This window comes from Trichechus manatus, unplaced genomic scaffold (genome assembly GCF_000243295.1).
Source record: "Trichechus manatus latirostris isolate Lorelei unplaced genomic scaffold, TriManLat1.0 scaffold00214, whole genome shotgun sequence".
In the NCBI taxonomy this organism is placed as follows: Eukaryota; Metazoa; Chordata; class Mammalia; order Sirenia; family Trichechidae; genus Trichechus; species Trichechus manatus.
In genome coordinates, this window is record NW_004444150.1 from 2686413 (window position 1) to 2703129 (window position 16717).

A 16717-nucleotide genomic window follows, 5' to 3' on the forward strand; every position below is an offset into this window, starting at 1 on the left:
GATAATACATACAGGGCATAATGTTTGTGTCATGCTAGTCCTACTGCTTGGCATGTAGTAAGTGCTCATTAAACAGTATCCCTTATTCTGATCATTAGGAGGTTCTTGTTGGGGCCTCTGCTGCTCACCTCATCTGTCCGTCCGTCCGTCCATCCACCCACCCATCCACCCACTCACCCATCCACCCACTCACCCATCCACCCACCCACTCACTTATCCACCCACTCATCCATCCATCTACCCACCCATCCATTCACCCATTCATCCATCTACCCACTCATCCACCCACCCAACCACCCACTCATTTATCCACCCACCCACGCATCCGTCCATCCACCCACTCACCCACCCATCCACCCATCCACCCACTCATCCATCCACCCACCCATTCACCCATCCAGCCAGCCATCCATCCCATTCACTCTGTCTCTGTCTTTCTTGCTACCTTTTCACATTTGTCCTGAGCACCCGTTTCTTAAGTCTTTGTTCTCTTTCTGTTTTCCATCCAAGTGGAGGACAGGGGTGACCATATGCTTCTCTCTGGAGCTTGTCCCCCCGGGTCATATAAGCCCCATCTGTCTGCAAGCTGGTCCCTAGCACCTGCTGTAAGCAGGTGCCTAGTGCACGTCCCTCTAACCCAATGTCTGTGGATGGACACTGTCATCCCCATTCTGCAGATGGGCAGACCGAGCCTCTGGGGAGTTAAATGATTTGCTCAGGAAGGGTGGCTCTGAACCTGGGACTGTCTGGGCTCCCCCTATCCAGAGACCACCTCCCGGTCAGAGCCCAGGTCCACTCCCATTCCTCTTCCTTTCCTTCCCCCTGCACCCACCTCGCCTCCACACCGTCTGAGTGGGGCCCACTGTCTGCTAGAGATGCGTCTCAAGGACCAGCCGTGCCCACACAGACCTGTGCCCGCAGGCTCCTTACTGGCCCACTGACCATTGTTAGGTCTGAGTGTGAGAAGGATGAAGGGGAAGGAAGGTTCCTGCCACCACCTGGGAGAGCATCCTCCAGAGGATTAACACACAGGAGATGAGCAAGCCTTGGGAGGGCTGGCTTCTGTCCGGCTCCGAGTCTCCTGCTCCCCATGTCTCAGGTGAACGCGGAGCCGTGGATGGGAATAGCCCAGGTGTCTTGAGAACAAAGGCCCCCCTTTGAGCAGTGAACTGGTGGTGAGCTGATAGAAGCTGCTCTTTCCACCCTTCAGGAATTCACTACGGAGACCTCCCGTGTGCTGGCACCCGCTGAGCAGCAGGCACACTGGAACAAGATTCCCGCCCCCGTCCCCCGCGCCTTTGTGGGGCCACGCAGAGCGGCCCGTGTCTGCATGTCTTCATGAACCTTCTCCTCCTGGAGGTCACAGCGGCCCCTGGGGTCAGCCCCGGGTGCCAGGCATGCCACCAAAGGCAGTGTGACCCATGGTTGATGTGCAGACGTGGGCCTTGGACAACTACTGGATGACAGGTGCTGGGCCTCTGGTTCCGCCGTGCATGATAGTGTGGCAGCCTCGGCGTGAGGACTGAGTGGGACAGTGCAGTGCAGCGCTGCTCCGGGGCCTGGTGGGCGTGGAAACAGGCCAGCTGTGCGCCTTCCCCTCTTCCTGCCCGGGTGCTGTACTTCATCAGGTGGGGCCGGAGGCAGGGTCCAGGAGGCCGGGTCCGGGAGGCGGGGCCCGGGAGGCGGGGCCCGGGAGGCGGGGCCCGGGAGGCGGGGTCCGGGAGGCGGGGCCCGGGAGGCCGGGCGTAGGACTGTCTTCTGACAGTCCATGGTGTCTTCAGTATTCTTTGCCAACACCGTAATTCAAAGGCATCAATTCTTCTTCTGTCTTCTTTATTCATTGTCCAGCTTTCTCATGCATACGAAGTGATTAAAAATACCACGACTTGGGTCAGGCACACCCTAGTCCTCAAAGTGACATCTTTGCTTTTTAACACTTTAAAGAGGTCTTTTGCAGAAAATACAGTCAGGCAAAGGGGAGTAAAGCTGTTGTTGGGTGAGATTGAGTCGGTCCAAACTCATAGGGACTCCGTGTGTTACAGAATAGAACTGCCCCATAGTGTTTTCTTGGCTGTAATGTTTATGGAAGCAGATTGCCAGGTCTTTCTCTGGAAATGCTGCTGGGTGGGCTCGAACTGCCAACCTTTTGGTTAGCAGTCGAGCGCTTAGCCACTGAACCACCAGGGCCCCTTAAAGCACCCAGAATAGTCACTGCTAACATTCCACATATTATCTGCCAGGCCCTTTTTATGGATATATATTTTAAAAAGTTAGACCATGTTGTACATGTTTTACAATCTGTTTCTGTCACTGAAGATATTTATGAATACATTTTGTATCCATGAATTCCCTTGTATGTTATTATTTTAACTGGCTCAGGATTCCCTTGGTGGCTATGTCCTTTCTTTTTTTTTTTTCCTGGTTCCTATTGTTGGGAAGTCAAGTTGTTGCTGATTTTTGGAGCATTGTAAACAACGGTACAGTGAACAAAGATCCTTGGAACTAAATTCTTCCACGCATCCCGGAGTGGAAACTCAGAATTATTTTTAAAGGTACCTGTACATTTTAGAAGTGACCCCTTTGAATTATGTATGGTGTTGATGAAGAATATTGAATATACCAGGGACTGCCAGAAGAATGAACAAGTTTGTCTTGATAAAAGTACAACCAGAATTCTCGTTAGAAGCGAGGATGTTGAGACTTTGTCTCACATAATTTGGACAAGTTTCATGAGGGATCAGTCCCTGGAGAAGGACATCATGCTTGGTAAAGCAGAGGGTCAGCCAAAAAGAGGAAGACCCTCAATGAGGTCGATTGACACAGTGGCTGCTACAACGGGCTCAAACGTAGCAAGGATTGTGAGGATGGCACAGGACCGAGCAGTGTTTTGTTCTGTTGTCCATGGGGTTGCTATGGGTCAGAACCAACCTGATGGCACCTAGCAACAACACATTTTAGCGGGAGAAAGATGTGGCAATCTGCTTCTTTAAAGATTACAGCCTTGGAAACCCTAGGGCCAATTCTATTCTGTCCTATAGGGTGGCTGTGAGTCAGAATTGACTCAATGGCAGAGGGCACACATTTTAAGTCCCTGGGTGGCAAAGGGGTTTGTGATCAGCTACTAACGTAAAGGTTGGCGACTCAAACTCACCCAGCAGCGCCATGGAAAAAAGACCTGGTGATCTGCTTCTGTAAAGATTACAGCCAAGAAATCTCTGGGGAGCAGTTCTGCTCTGTCACATGGGGTCTCCATCATTCAGAATTGACTCGATGGCAACAGTTTTTTAAAAACACATTTTAAAGGAGTTCCTGGTGGTGCAAATGGTTATCACACTTGGCCGGCCGCTAACTGAAAGGTTCGAGGTTCAAGTCCACCCAGAGGCACTGTCTCAGTCATCTAGTGCTACTCCAACAGAAATACCACAGTTGGATGGTTTCAACAAAGAAAGTCCATTCTCTCACAGTCCAGTAGGCTACATGTCCAAATTCAGGGCATCAGCTCCAGGGGAACGCTTTCTCCATCGGCTCTGGAGGAAGGTCCGTGTCATCAGTCTTCCTTTGGTCTGGGAGCTTCTCTGCGCAGGAACCTCAGGTCCAAAGGACGCACTCTGCTCCCGGCACTGCTTTCTTGGTGGTATGAGTTTCCATGTGTCTCTGCTCGCTTGTCTCTTTTATATCTCAAAAGAGATTGCATTAAGACACTGATCTTGTCAAACTCATCAGTATAAACTCATCACAGTGATAGAATTTGCAACATGTGAGGAGATCACATATCATCTCATCATAGTGGTAGAGTTTACAACACATAAGGAAGTCACATCAGATAACACAATCATGCAATACTGGGAATCATGACCTAGCCAAGGTGCTACACACATTTTTTAGGGAACACAATTCAATCCATGACAGGCACCTTGGAAGAAAGGCCTGGCAATCTACTTCTGAAAAATCAGCCATTGAAAACCCTGTGGAGCACCGTTCTATTCTGATACACACAGGGTCGCCATGGGTCGGAATCGACTTGATGGGAACTGGTTTGGTTATACATTTTGAAGCTGTTTGGTACATGTTGACTAAGTGCCCATAGAATCACAATGTGGGGGACCACATCCTACCTACGGCCTGTGAGAGTTGGTGAGAAGCCACCTCCTGGAGCAGCCCCCCACCTGCTGATAAACGTGATACCCGAGGGATAGCAGCTTAATCATTTTCGGGAGTCCTGGGCCCTTTGAGAAGGTGCTGGGGACGTGGTCTGCCTTTCCAGAATATTCTCAGGGCACCTCCGGGCAGATGTCAGCCAGTGTCCGGGCTCCCATGGCCCTGGTCGTGAACTGGACGTGGCGGCTGAGGGGAGTTCAGGCTGAGCCCTGAGGGCCTGAGTTACCCTGCGGTGCACGTGGCAAGGATGTGCCGGTGGGCAGCGTCACCAGCTGCTTCTCGCGCGGCAGGCTGAGGCTGAGCAGCAAAGCCTCCCGACAGGAGCCTGCACCTGTCTGTCAGGTGTGATCAGGCAGACAGGGAGGTGACAGGGAGCAAATCAGAACAGCTGCCTCCTCCGTTATGCCCAAGAGAATGCGATGGCTCCATCACGTGGGGACCCGTCCCTACTCGGAAGATTGCTGGCGGCCACTCCAGGGCATCTGGCCCCTGGGAGGTGTCCCGCCGCCACCCGCTCCTTGCTGCCTGCAGCTCCCCCTGCCCTGGAGGGCTGTGCATCTGCAGCTGGAGCCAGCGCGGGGGGGCTTGCCCTGCTTGGGGCCCAGTGACGGGCCCGGGGAAGTCCCATTCTCGAAGTCTGCACTCGACCCCGTTCTTCCTGCCCGCTCTAGATCTGGCCTGTTTCCCCGAGGCCTTCCTGATGGACTTGCTGGCTCTGGCCAGTTGGACAGGTGCTGATCTGCCCCATGTGCCTGCAGGGTCCAAAGATGGACAGCCAGGACACACCTGGCCTTCCTCGAGTCCCCGGGAACCTGTCAGTACTAGTCCCCAGGGCGGATGCCCAACTCCGGCTGCGCATTGAGCCACTCCAGACCTTACAGATGAGTACAGACTGCTGGGTCCACTTGCTTCCACCATCAGCCGTTGCCGCTGGGCCCAGAGATCTGCTGCTTGGCCCCTGGTGTTTGGGGATCAGCCCAGCCCCGTCTGGTAGACCTGGTAGAGAGCTGTGGAGCTCAGAGCTGGTCAGCTGGGTGGGGGCCAGGACCTCCCCCTCCATGGTGGCGCATGCGCACCTCGGCTGTCCCGGGTGTTTACTGAGCCGTAGTGTGCGTGGTGCTGGATGCGCAGCAGTGAAAGCCAGGGTTGTGGTCTACGTGGAGCTGGTAGAGCTAGGGGGGTGCTGGTTCTCCAGCAGGACCGGGTCCTGGGGGTCTTCTCCTCACGTACCCACCCCCGCTCTCTCCCCAGGACACTCTTCCGTCTGCTCACTCAGGGCTGCGACTCTGGCCCTCCACATGTGGTTGGTGAAGGACTGAGCCCAAAGACTGGGCTGGTTGTGGATGGTGGCCAGACGGCCAGGCGGGAAGAGTAGGGGGTGTGTCTTCATTGCATTTGCGAACTGGGACGCAGAAGACAGTGGACGTAAAAGTTGGGAAAATGTCATCCTTCAACATTTACATTCTCAGAAGAGCTGGCGGGAGCCTTGGCTAGGAGCTTGTTGATCACCGCCAGCTCCTCTGTCCCTGGGGTGGGATGGGCTGCATCAGGGCGCCTTGGGGGGCCACCTTGGTCTTGTCGGGGTCTGCACTGGGGGCCACTTTCAGGGGTCTGGCTTGAGGGGCTGCCTTGGGGAACCAGCTTGGGGGGCCACTGTGGCCCTCTACTCCTGCATTGAGACCCTCTTCTGCTTCCTTAACTTTTCAGAAGGATGGTTTCCCGAGGGGCTGCCTGAGTGGGTCCCACCGCTGTCTTGAGGCCCATGTCTGCTCCCAGCATACTGCCCTGGGCCTGAGTCACCCATCGGGGGTCCCCCGTGGGTGACGGAGCCCTGCAGTGGTCCCGCGCTTTCCTCTTCTGCCCACACAGCCAGGATGCAGCCCCCCGGCAGCTGCAGGACAGGACACCTCTGCGCAGCCAGCTGGAGCTCCGTGCTGGTTTCCTGTGTGGGTCAAATTTAACCCTGTTCAAGGAACTGCCTGTCTGAGGAGGTGAACTGGTGCTGAGCAAGTCACAGATCACCAGTGACAGTTCCCGTCCTGGAGCAGGGCAGCTGCCAGCTCAGGGCTATGGGTCATAGCACCTGTAGAAATGGTGCTGCATCCCGGCAGGGCCCTTTTCTTGGTTCGTACCTCTATGAAACGAGGCATTTGCCCTAAATCTGGGTCGGCACACCGTCCGGCCCCTGTGCCAGTGCCAGCCGACTGTTGCTGCCTATGAGCACTCAGCTGAGAGGGGTCCCACCCCATGTCTGGCTTACTGGGGAGGCGTGTGCCAGCTGGTGAGCGCTGTCTGCTGCAGAAAGCATGAGGGCTTTGGTTCGTGCCGCAGAGTTGCATCTTTGGACTGGACGACCCAGGGGCTTGCCGAGTTCTAACTTCTGTAGAACCTGTGAAAGCGCTGGAAGGACACCCAGCAATATTGCACTAAGTTTTGTTCTCCCTGAATGTTTAGAGCTCGTAAAGCTGAGCACAACGGCCACAGCCAAGTTGCTCGTTCTTTGTGAAAGGCCCCTTGGAGCGCACAAGTGGTGGGGCCACGGCTGGCCGGCTGCAGAATGAGCCAATTTAGTCTCGCCTGCAAACCACAGAAGAGCCCTGTTGTCCTGCGATTCATGACTTCTGTGAGTCCCGGCCCCTGAAACCTGAGCGCCCACAGGAAGACGGTGCACAGCAGGCCGCTTGTCAGCCAGCTCTTCCGTCTCACCAGCGATAGAAAGGGCCCTTCTGTACGGTTTGGGTTTTTTCCCCGCCCTTTAAAAAAGTTTCTGGAGAGGTAAAACAGCCGTAAAGGGGGGGGGGGGTCTCAGGGACGCGTCACAGAGGATGGCCTTGGGCAGCTGCCCCGGCCTTACCCTGCCCTTCTGCCAAATGCACACAGTGGAACTGGCCTTGTGGGGCTGTGAGGAGGCGCCCTGACCAAGAGTGTGGACAGCCCGTTGGGCCCGGCTCCTAGGAGGGCAGCACCCACCATGTATTCAGCCAGTGGTTGCTGTGGGTCATTGCCTTGTTACCTGTCCCAATACACAAAGGCACATGCACGCACACGTATGAACATGCATGCACACACATGCACAAATGTGTGCACATGTGAAATTGCACGCACACATGTACGCATGCACACCAAGTGCACACACACAAAGGCATGCACAGGTACACACGTACACACATAAGCTCTTGCACACACATGTATACAAACTCACATGCACACGTGTATACACATGTGAATCGACATACGTGCACACAGGAACTCCCATGCACACACATGCACACGTGACCTCACATACACACGTGCACACACAAACTCGAACATACACACAATGCACACATGTGAATGCACACACATGGGCACACATGCATGTGTGAACTCATGCACACGTACACCTGCACACACGTGAACTCACATGCATACACACATGTGAACTTGCATGCACACACATACACACGCTTGCACACACACACTGACATCTCAAAGGCATGGCTCTGGTCGGCTCACTCACACATGGCATCTGGCACAGTAGGCGCCTCCAAGCCCTGTTGAATGAGTTGTGAACAGTTGCTTGTTATGTCTTGGATGTGTTGTGCTCTCTGTGCCTGGGTCAGCCCCCTCCCTCTCCCCTGCCTCAGTTTCCCCGTAATCATCTCTGGAGCCTCTGGTCCTCCCTGCCTGCTGCCTGCCGTTTGAAGGTACATAGAGCCACGGCTCTGGGGCCTTTTGAAGCCTGAGGGCAGGTGAGTCCTGTGTGTACGGAGGGGGCTGGCTGGAGCAAAGGCGGGAAGAGAGCAGCAGCTGCTTATCCACTGGGCGTTCCCTACTGTCGTTCTGACACATCGTCAGTCCGGGGGACTCCCTGAGCCCTCGTGGTGCAGCACTGAACTCATGCTCTGCTTTCCGTCTGTTTCCTGGCCCCTCAAGGGAGGGGAGGGGGCATTGTTCACATGGCCACACAGAGACGGGGGCTCAGTGTGTGGGTCTGCGCTGTGCCCTCTGCTCCTGTGTGACTCTGGACAAGCCACTTTACCTCTCCCACCTCCATTTCCCCATCTGAAATAGATCACTGCCTCCTGTGAACGTGACTTGCTATTTATCATGCAGTGACCTTCTAAACAGCAGCACGGGGCCCCCACTTTGTCGCGTGGTCTCAGCGGGGCCCCCACTTTGTCGCGTGGTCTCAGCGGGGCCCCCAGCAGTGTGGTCTCAGCGGGGCCCCCAGCAGTGTGGTCTCAGCGGGGCCCCCAGCAGCATGGTCTCAGCGGGGCCCCCAGCAGTGTGGTCGTATGGTCTCCTTGGGGCCGCCCAGCAGCGTGGTCGCGTGGTCTCAGCGGGGCCCCCAGCAGCGTGGTCGCATGGTCTCCGTGGGGCCCCCCAGCAGCGTGGTCGCGTGGTCTCCATGGGGCCCCCCAGCAGCGTGGTTGCGTGGTCTCAGCGGGGGTCCCAGCAACGTGCCTCGGGTCTGAGCGTGCGCCCTGCCTCAGAGCGAGAGACTCAGGGCGTGGTTACCCCTGTGCGGGAGGCAGCAGGGTGGGGGTTCGCGCTGAGTCCCTGCACCGCACTGGCAGCGCGGCAGCGCTCAGCAAACATCGGTGCATCGAAATGACAGGTTTTGCACAGTCAGTACAAAATAGGCTTCTAGCCTGTAACCTGTTGTGCTGTTTTTCCGCGAGATGAAGCGTGCTTAGTTCACAGCTCCCCACCCCACCAAGCGCTGTATTTCCGTGTTGTGATGACTCCTGGTCCCCTTTGTCTCCCCAGGTCATCTCGGCCGTGTCCAGGCTCTCCCTGCACAGCATCGCACAGAACAAAGGCATCAGGTGAGCGTCCGTGCGCGCCGCTGCGTGGGGCCCAGTCCCACGGCCACTGGTCAGACACTGGGGTTTTAAGCAAATCTCCCTGCCTGTGGCTGGTTTGCGCGTTTTCCCCATGCTGCCGAGTTGCTGGTTGGCAGTGGCTGCTGGGCAGGGAGGAGGATGAGCCCTCAGCTCACACCAGGGAAATCCGCAAGCATGTTACTGATGGCTGCAAAATCTCTTTCGATTTAGGTAATAAGATCAGCAAATTAATCCTTCCACAGACCATTGCCTACCTAAACGCGCTCTCCACACGACAGCTTTGGGGGCCAAGGGAGCTGGGCTTGTGTGCAGTCGGGGGGCTGGAGCCTAGAGCCGCCCAGGATGGGCCGCAGGGCCCAGGTGGGCGTCTGGGAGGAGCCCACAGAGGTTCCCCTCTGGCGTTGTTAATTCTGCGTGGATGGCAGAATTTAGTCTGAGACTCCTGTGCTCCGACAGCTGGGCCCGTCTGCCTTGTGGAGGGCACAGGTGGTGGTGGGGCACCTGGTAGGAGACCATCATTGTGGATGCTGACTCAGAGCAGAGACCTAAATGGGGACCTAATTCCAGATCGGGCAGGCGAACAAGGACAGGAGCAGGGATGCTTCAGGAAGACACGGGCAGGAGAGGCTTGGGTGGCAGAGTAGACGGGGGTCACACCTGGCACAGTCATGGGCGGGGTCTGAACTTGGAGGGTCCTCACCCTGATGCTGTCTGTGGGGTGCTATCCTTGGGGCACTGCTCGTACCGGGGCCCCCGACAGTAGTAGCAGGCGCACTGGGCCTCTGTAACAAAGTACTACACATTGAGTGACTTAAACAACAGAAATGCATTCTCTCTCAGCTCTGGAGGCCAGAAGTCTGAAATCAGGTGTGGGCTTCCTTCCTTGCTTCTTCCAGCCTCTGGTGGCCCCACGCATCCCTTGGCTTGTGGCCTAATCACTCCAGCCTCTGCTTCTTCTTCACATGGTGTCTTGTGTTCTGTCTTCTCCTCTTCTCTTCTCTTCCGAGGACATTGTCATTGGATTTGGGGACCCACCTGGATAATCCAGAATGATCGCATCTCGAGAGCCTTCACTTAACCACACCTGCAAAGATCCTCTTTCCAAGTATGGCCACATTTACAGGTTCCAGAGATTAGGATGTGAATCTGTCTTTTGGGGGGCCACCATTCACCTCCCCAACACCTGGTTCACAGAGTCACCAGGCAGAAGCAAATGTTGGTGAACCCCCCAGGACCTCGTCTGCTGTTGGGTTCTTAGAGGATTCAGAAAAGCCTTTGAACTAAGATTTTTTTGGTTTTGTTTTGTTTTTAATCTTACGTGTGGAATAGGCTATTAAATTTTTTTTATAAATTAAGTATTAAACTTATAGAAAAATACAATATCTGGGGTATAACAACAAAACAATCCCCCTGTACCCACCACCTAGCTTTCAATCTAGAACATTCCAAATACCTTTGAGGCCCCCCAGCTATGTGGGCTGTTTTTTTAAGGTAGCTATTTGACTTGATGGCAGTGGGTTTGGTTTGGATTTATTGTAAGGTCTGTGACAGGGACCTTCTAAAAATGTTTAATTAAGAAAAAAAAATGCATTGTTTCTGGGTACAAAGACAATATGTGTTTTTTTCGAGAAACATCCTGGGAGCCGCCACCAGGACTAAGCTCTTTGTTGCCCAGCGGCTCATAGCATTATTAATTAGCAGCAAGTTTTTGCAAATCCTCTCCTTTTTGAAAACCCACAAACCAAGCCTGCCGCCCCGAGGAGTCTCTGCCTCGCCCCTCTGCTGGTGGATAGAAGCCGCACGCTCCTTTAAAAAACGATCGTTTTCACAACCCCTGCACTTTGCGTAATGAGCTGGTTTTCCATAAAAGCCTCAATTATGCTTCTCAGAGGCTGATGAATGGAGACTTCATCCACGAGTCCCACCCTGGTGCTGGCAGGGGGCTTGGAAGCGGGGGTCCATGGCAAGTCATCGGCTTGGTGTAGGGGGACATGGGTCCCTGTGCATGGCCAGAGCTCGCCCTCTGGATTGAGGGGTGTCCTGGTTTGGGGCTGTTACAGCTCTGAATGGCTGGGAAGGGGGAGATGCTGAAGGATGAGGCTGTCTGTGGTTAAAGCCAAAAGGTGAGGCCAAGGCACCCTCAGCCCTGGCGGTCAGGGCAGTCTTTGAAGGATGCCTCTGTCATCCACTTGCTCACTGCGTGACGTTAGGCAGGGATGCTCTCAGATCCTCTGTCTCTTCTTCTGTAGGTTGGGGGTGTTCCCTCACCTTGCAAGGTAGGTGTGAGCCCAAGGTGTGCTAAGTGAGCTCACTAAGTGAGCCCCACTGGCTGTTAGCCGGCGTAGTAGAGCTGAGTGATGCCCTCCAAAAAGATACACCCATGTTCTCAACCCCTGAACCTGTGAATGTGACCCTGTTTGGAATAAGGGTCTCTTCAGATGTCGTTAGTTAAGGCTCTCGAGATGAGGTCATCCTGGATTACTCGGGTGGTCCCTAAGTCCAATGACCAGTATCCTTATAAGAGACAGAAGCGGGGAGACACAGAGGAGACATGTGAAGACGGAGCAGAGATTGGAGTGATGTGGCCGCAAGTCCAGTGTCTTAGTCACTTAGTGCTGCTATAACAGCAATACCACAAGTGGTTGGCTTTAAGAAAGAGAAATTTATTTTTTCACAGTAAAGTAGGCTGAAAGTCCAAATTCAGGGTGTCAGCTCCTGCGGAAGGCTTTCTGTCTCTGTCGGCTCTGGAGGAAGGTCCTTCTCATCAGTCTTCCCCCAGACTAAGAGCTTCTCCCTACAGGGACCCTGGGTCCAAACCATGCACTCTGCTCCTGGCTCTGCTTTCTTGATGGTATGAGGTCCCCCTCTCTGCTCGCTTCCCTTTCCTTTTCAATGCTTGAGAGATAAAAGGTGGCGCAGGCCACACCGCAGGGAAACTCCCTTTACATTGGATCAGGGATGTGACCTTAGTAAGGTTATTACAATCTCACCCTGATCCTCTTTAACATAAAATTATAATCACGAAATGGAGGACAACCACACGATACTGGGAATCATGGCCTAACTAAGCTGACACATATTTTGGGGGGACACAATTCAATCCATGACACCAAGGAACACTGGGGTCACCAGAAGCTGGAAGAGATAAAGAAGGACCTTCCCCTAGAGCTTCCGGAAGGAGCACAGCCCTGCTGAACATGGCAATTTTGAACTTCTGGCCTCCAGAGCTGTGAGAGGATAGACGGGGTTGTTTTAAGCCATGGTGTGTATGGTAATGGGTCATGGCAGCTTGGGCATCGACTCTTTTGTAGTGTTCCCCACAACCGTCAGTTCACGGAAGACTTGTGTTTCTTGGGGTGAGAAGGGGTCAGGGTGGTGAGGAGTGGTCAGGTACCACGGGCACCCATGTCCTTTCTGTCTGTGGTCATCCCTCCACCCCGGTGCGCCCGCTCTGCCGACACGCCGTCCCCCAGCACAGCGGATGTGGGCGGGTCATCTCTGAGCAGGCTTGGAGCTGGGGCCGGGGGTGGGGGCCCAGTGCAGGCCGAAGGGGCTGTGAGGGCGTCTGGGAGGCATGAACTCCATGAGTTGCACTCTGGCATCTAGGAGGCTTGCTGGAGCTGCAGTCGGCCTGTGAAATGTCACCCAGGTTCCTGAGAACATGAGGCAGAGAGGCCCTGTTCCATTTGCCGTCTCTCTTGGAACCAAGGTGTCCTGGGGGAGCCTGCCGAGTGTGCGGCTCCCCTGGGCCTCCAGCCCCTCCTAGCTTCTCTGGGACCCTGTGGGCTCGCAGGACCCCACTTCGGCAGGTGCTGTGTCTGCCCCATCACGTGATACAGAAACTGGATCAGAGAGGGGAGGGCCCCGTCCATGCCGCCCAGTGGGAGGTGGCCACTTAGACTGGCCGTGGGGTGCCTTTCACCACAGTGCATCCTACCTGTTCATGTCACCCCAAAATTCCATTTCAGTAGTTAATTTGGGGTGCCTGGGGACCATCTGGTTGGAGCCCTGGCGGTGCAGTGGTTAAGAACTTGGTTACTAACCGAAAGGTCAAGCAGTTCGAATCCACTAGCTGCCCTTGGAAGCCCTATGGGACAGTTCTACTCTGTCCTGTAGGGTCGTTATGAGTTGGAATTGATTCGACGGCAGTGGGTTTGGTTTGATTTTGGGGGCCATCAGCTTGGTCTTTTCCTCCAATCTAAGAGACCCCAACCCCATTTGAGAGGGGCCAGGCCACCCTGGCTTTATCGGTGACTTCACTGCCCTGAGTTGATGGCCAGCACAGGGTGGGTGGGACAGGGTCAGGCTGGGAGAAACTGGATGTCTCCCAGACCCAGAGAGCCAGAGCTTCTTTCTTTAATTTGAAGTGAATTCTCAGAATAACAGACACACCCGTGTCTAAATCTAAGTACGACAGAACATTCCGGAACTAAGCATAATGGTGGCTTTGGAGAACCACTCCCCCACTCTCCCCATTGGTGGGAGTAGTGGGCTGCAGTGGACAGACCTTGACTCCAGGTGCTAACGGGGGTCAGACCTTCCAATGCAGGGCTCCCGTTGGGAGAGGCTGGTGCTGATGTGACCACAGGCCAAAGGCAGAGGCAGCGTGAGCAGTGGATGTACTGGCTCCCGCCCTTTCTTCCTTTCAGGCCTGCCAAGGCCCAGCCTTCTGTCCCCCAGTGGCTGTGCCCCACGGAGCCCAGCTTCTCTGCTCAGATAGCTAGAACGTTTGGCTACACGGTGGGCTGGGGTCTGTGTCTGTGACTTCCATCCCCCAAGCCTGGCGTTGCCTTCCAGAATCACCTAGAAGGGGCCAAGTACCCTCGAAGTGAGACGTCCCAGTTGGAGGGCCGGTGATGGGCCCCGGGGGGAGCTAGTGCACCGGGGCTTGGAGGGAGGAGAGCAGTGTCATCAGAGTCTCAAAGGGCCTGACCGGGGTCGAGTAAAAGCTCCATGGGTTTTCCCTGCCCTGGACCTGCCTCTGCTTCCCCAAGAGTCTTTCTGTATTTGAAGGCCTCGGTGTGGCTCCCACCCCGGACCCCGTCCCCCACCTGCCCTGGTTGGTAACCCAGGCCAGTGCCAGCTCAGTGACGCGTGGTGTCAGGTTAAGCAGGAGCTCATCTCTTGGACACAAGGTCCCTGGCTCTCTCTGTTGTCCCCCATCCAGGCTGGCAATATCTCTTTTCACACGTCGTGCTGCCTGGCTAGTTCCAGATAATCGGACCGCCCACAAGAGAGGCGATTTGGACGGGAAGCAGCAGTGTTCATGTGCTCAGCAGTGCTTCCTGCCAGCAACGCGGCTCTAATCTCCCCACCTGGTGACATCAGTTACGGCGGCTGGTGTCCTGGTGGGCCCGCTGGGGGACAGGCTCGTGGAAGGGCCTGGCTCCCTGGCCAGCCTAACTGGAGAGGCTTTCTTCCTCGCCTTTCATTATGATAATGGAGTCGGCACCTTCTGCGTAGGCAGTGGGAGGGGAGTAACTGGAGGGAATTAAATTCCTTCCCAGGGGTGGGGGGTCAGGGAGGCCCCCTTTGAATTGCTGGTGTCGTGGTTATGGTCTGGCTCCCCCAGTGCTCCTGGGCCCACATGGCCAGCTCTCTGAGGGGTGAGGGTGGGCTCGCCTGTGGCTGTCTCCAGGTTACCAGGGCTCCATCCAGCTGGGTCCTGCCCTGGACCCCGTCCCCCACCTGCCATGGTTGGTAACACAGGCCAGTGCCAGCTCAGTGAGGGATGGTGTCAGGCTACCCAGGAGCCTGGCCTGGCTCGGCTGCCCCAAATGCCCACAGCCTATTGCTTCAGTCTCCTCCTCCTCCTCTGCCAGGGTCACCTGGGCCCTTGGTGGGCCTCCGGGGACAGGCAGAACTGTGGTAGATGGTGCTTGTGCACACGTGTGTGTGTCTGTGTCAGGTTGGGAGGGCTGTGTGTGTGTGTGTGTGTGTGTGTATAGTGTCTGTGTGTGTATGGGTCAGGTTGGGAGGGCTGTGTGTGTGTGTGTGTGTGTGTGTGTGTAGTGTCTGTGTGTGTATGGGTCAGGTTGGGTGTGTTGTGTTTGTGTGTCTGTGTGTGTATGTGTCTGTAAAAGTGTCAGGTAAGGAGGGTCGTGCATGTGTTTGTGAGTGTATCTGTGAGTGTGTGTTGTGTATATGTGTGTATGTATGAGGTTGGGAGGGTCGTGTGTGTGTCTGTGAGTGTGTGTTGCGTATGTTTGTATGTACGTGTGTGAGACGTTGGGAGGGTTGTATATGTGTATATCTGCGTGTGTCAGGTTGGGACGGTTGTGTGTGTGTTGTGCGTATGTGTCAAGTAGAGAGGGTCGTGTGTGTGTTTGTATGTGCTTGTTGAGTGTGTATGTGTGTGTGTGTGTTGTGCCTATGTGTGTATATGTGGTGGGTAGAGAGGGGCATATGTGTATCTGTGTGTCTTTGTATGAGAGCATTTGTGTGTATATGTCCAGGCCCTCCACATGGACGCCTGAGTGGACGGATGGGCTCCCAGCCTTCCCTCGCCCGTTGCACCTGGGCAGGGGCAGATTATCCAATCCGCGAGGTAAACACGGTGCTCACCTTGCTTACCAGATCATCTGTAGTGAAGAAGTTCACATTTTTTTACCACATCATAGATTCTGCTTCTAGGTCTGGCTGGCATCTCTCTCTCCCCCAACCCCACAGCACCTTCCTACAGAATCAAAACCTCTTTTCAGATTTACAGTCCCTGAAAGGAGCAGATGACCAAGTAAGCAAAGTAAGCAGGAGGCTCACCTGTGCTTATTTCCTCATCTGTAGGGAACAGTCTCACAATGTGTAGTGAACAGTCCCATGCAGTTGTATAGCTGTTCACTACAGACCGGTAAGTATGCACAAGTCAGCAGGTGCTTACCTTGCCTACTGGGTCATCCACCCCGGGACCCGGGCACCGTCTGTTCTGGTAATGATGGTGCCCGCCTTGGGGGGTTCGTAGGGGCTGTGTGGAAAAGCCCTGGTCACTTGCTTAGACGGGCTGGCATCGTGGTGTTTGGCCCATCCCGCCCCCGCATTGAGAAGGGTGCTCACCACCCAGGGGCCTGCCGCCTCCATTCACCACCCACCACCGAAGGGGTCTCTCCCGAACACTTGTCTGTGCTGCTTTCTGACAGCACTGCCGTGGGCAGTGTCCAAAGGACACAAACTGGCCATTTGACACTGGGGCGGGGAGAAACAGGGACGGCAGCCCTCGGGGGGATGCTGGGGCCTCCGTGCTGGGGCGGGAGTTCGGCCAAATCTTCCTCTGAATAGACAGCATGCAGCTGACTCTCTGCTCAGCTCGCAGTCATCATGGTCACTGTGGGATGAACTTGGCCGTGGGTCAGTGTGCCAGGGACAGGCGCACCCCATAGTCACTGTGGGATAAACTTGGCCATGGGTTGGTGTGCCAGGGACAGGCGCACCCCATAGTCACGGTGGGATGAACTTGGCTGTGGGTTGGTGCGCCAGGGACAAACGCACCCCATAGTCACTGTGGGATGAACTTGGCCATGGGTTGGTGTACCAGGGACAGATGCACCCCGTAGTCACTGTGGGATAAACTTGGCCATGGGTTGGTGTGCCAGGGACAGATGCACCCGATAGTCACTGTGGGATGAACTTGACTGTGGGTCAGTGTGCCAGGGACAGACGCACCCCATAGTCACTGTGGGATAAACTTAGCCATGGGTCAGTGTACCAGGGACAGACGCACCCCATGGTCACTGTGG

General features: G+C 55.2%; 1 protein-coding gene across 1 annotated transcript in view; it reads left to right on the forward strand.

The window, feature by feature from the left end:
* VAV2 (vav guanine nucleotide exchange factor 2) overlaps positions 1-16717 on the forward strand; it is a 193754-nt gene that overhangs the window by 92312 nt on the left and 84725 nt on the right. Inside the window, exon 3 of the mRNA XM_004388665.2 lies at positions 8911-8969. Within this exon, the coding sequence (XP_004388722.1) occupies positions 8911-8969 (59 nt within the window). The remainder of the gene's footprint in view (positions 1-8910; positions 8970-16717) is intronic.